General features: G+C 37.6%; 1 protein-coding gene across 1 annotated transcript; it reads right to left on the bottom strand.

Annotated features, from left to right (window-relative positions):
* Positions 1 to 245: 245 nt before the first annotated feature.
* Positions 246 to 1,193, bottom strand: LOC103129058 (olfactory receptor 1J21-like). The gene has a single exon (XM_007540018.2). The coding sequence runs from the start codon at positions 1,185 to 1,187 to the stop codon at positions 246 to 248; it is 942 nt and encodes a 313-aa protein (XP_007540080.1). The 5' UTR covers positions 1,188 to 1,193.
* Between the last annotated feature and the right edge of the window lie 1,383 nt (positions 1,194 to 2,576).

The raw sequence follows: 2,576 nt of genomic DNA, 5'->3' as shown, positions 1-2,576 counted from the left end.
GGGAACTGTGTAGAATTGTACTGCCGTTATCTTACAGTCTTGTGAATCATTGTTAAATCACTAATAAAAAAATTTTAAAAATTATTTCTAAGATTCACCATAATAATGAAATATTAAATAGAAATAAATAACACCAAATTGAAGCAGAAAGAATTATTACATAAAAATACTGATTATTCAAAGAAATAACTCTCAAATGATATTTCAGATGGACTAAGTCTATATCTAATTAACAGGTAGAATGTTTATAATTTTGAAAATATTTTTCTACACAGTATGTTCCCCAAAGCTCCTTTCATGTCCCGATTCCTCAGACTATAGATAAAAGGATTTAGCATGGGAGTGACCAGAGTATATAGCACAGTCACAATAACATTCTTCTCATTGGAGTTGTTGGATGAAGGGAAAAAATACAGTACAATAATAGACCCATAGTACAGGGAAACTACAGTAAGGTGAGAGCCACATGTGGATAAGGCTTTCAAGATTCCCTTGGTGGAAGGTACCCTCAGGATAGAGGCCCCAATATGACCATAAGAGACCAAGATGCAGATGAATGGCACAGTAATGACCACCACTCCCACAGTGAGGATTACCATCTCATTGACTGTGGTATCTGAGCTGGACAGTTTAAGTAAGGCAGAGAGGTCACAAAAGAAGTGGGGAACAGTGTTGTCTTCATAGAAAGAGAGACGAGCCAGGAGGAGAGTGTGCAAAAGGGCAATGGTACAGGCTAACACCCAAGAAACAATTACTAGGAGGTAACACAGACTCTGACTCATGATGGTGGTGTAGTGGAGAGGGTGACAGATGGCTACATATCTGTCATAAGCCATGGAGGTGAGAAGGAAGTTGTCAATATCTACAAAAGATAAAAAGAAATACATCTGGGAAATGCACCCAGCATATGAGATGGATTGACTCCGTGTCTGCATGTTGAAGAGCATCTTTGGAGCTGTGACAGATGAGAAGGAGATGTCAGTGAGGGCCAAGTGACTGAGGAAGAAGTACATGGGGGTGTGGAGACGAGAGTCCAGCCGGATGAGCAGGATGATGAGCAGGTTCCCCAGCACCGTGGTCAGGTACATGCCCAGGAACAGGCTGTAGTATATGCCTGGCTTCTCTCTCCACATAGGGATCCCCAAAAGGAGAAACTCGGACACACTGCTCTGATTGCCCCTGCTCATGATTTCTTTTTTCTTTTGCTAGAGACAAAAAAAAAAAAAATGGAACTATGAATAAATATAAATCATCTGATGTTCACATAGTGGAACTGAGTATAGGTTTTTCATGACAGAAGACGATGATCAGGAAATCAGTACATTTAGGTTAGTAACAAACAATTAGCAATAGTAACTCAGGTGTCTCTTTGGTGCTCCTCATATTCTCTCATGCATACTATTGCTAATCATTTCTCTTTATAGAGTTCATCAAATCAGTGGGAGGTGCCTCATTGCCCATCTGTTAGTTTTTGGAGAGTTAATGGAAATAAATATGACCTGCAATGTAAGGGTATTAAAAGTAAGAATCAATATAAATAACATAAAAGATCCAGTGAAATACCTCGTAATGAAAGTGATGAGGGAGCTCTGGAGTCCTAGGTTAAGGAAGAGAATGTTTCACAGGCACCTATGATGGGGAGATGAGAAGTTGTACTCATGTGTCAGTGACTGTGCTATAAAACATTAGGCTGCAAATAAAGTGATTTAAAAAAAAAAGATTCATCAGCCCTTTCTTTTAAATAAAATGTCTTCCTTTCACCAATTATTAAGTACCATTAATCTTTCTCTAGGAATTCTCGTGGAATACAGAGAAAGAAAAAAGTGGTTATATCATGAAATATGTAGTTCTAAACAGATCATTCTTTTCTAGATTTTCAGGTCTAGGGAAGGATTTGCTTTTTATAGTCATTTCCTGGATTGCCAAGGATTATATGCTTTGTAAGTGTCTCTCCAGTGCAATTTAACAAACAGCAGCACACTTTCTTTTTGTCCCTAATATGGGTGTTAATTCAATGAATCATGTCATATTTTACTTGTCATATTCTAACACTGTGCTTTGATAATATTATCATTTCCCTCTTTGTCTTTTTCAGTTGAATTTCTACTAGGCCTGTACAAATGAAGACTATGAACTAGCAGGAAAAGATAACCAGATGTTCCAGATCAACAATGTAAAACTACAACACTACACTAATACTCAAACTACAGTTAATGGCTTAAACTCACCCGTCAAAAGGCACAGGGTGTGGGGATGGATCAGAAAACATAACCCAACCATATGCTGCTTGCAAGAATCCCATCTGTCACAACAAGGTAAACACAGACTTAAAGTGAAAGGATGGAAAACAATCATACAGGCTAAAGGACCACAAAAAAGTGCAGGAACAGCCATTCTCATCTCAGACATGATAGATTTTAAATTAAATAAAGTAATAAAAGATAGGCAAGGACATTACATAATGATCAGAGGATCAATCAGCCAAGAAGACTTAACAATTATTAACATCTATGCACCCAACGAGGGACCATCTAAATACATTAAGCACCTACTGAAAGAATTTCAAAAATACATCA

The sequence above is a fragment of the Erinaceus europaeus genome, chromosome 10, assembly GCF_950295315.1.
Source record: "Erinaceus europaeus chromosome 10, mEriEur2.1, whole genome shotgun sequence".
NCBI classification, from domain to species: Eukaryota; Metazoa; Chordata; class Mammalia; order Eulipotyphla; family Erinaceidae; genus Erinaceus; species Erinaceus europaeus.
This window is presented reverse-complemented; position numbering and strand designations above follow the sequence as displayed.

Bases quoted from the DNA above. Each gene is read 5' to 3' on its own strand.
- LOC103129058 (XM_007540018.2), bottom strand. From the start codon at position 1,187: ATGAGCAGGGGCAATCAGAGCAGTGTGTCCGAGTTTCTCCTTTTGGGG.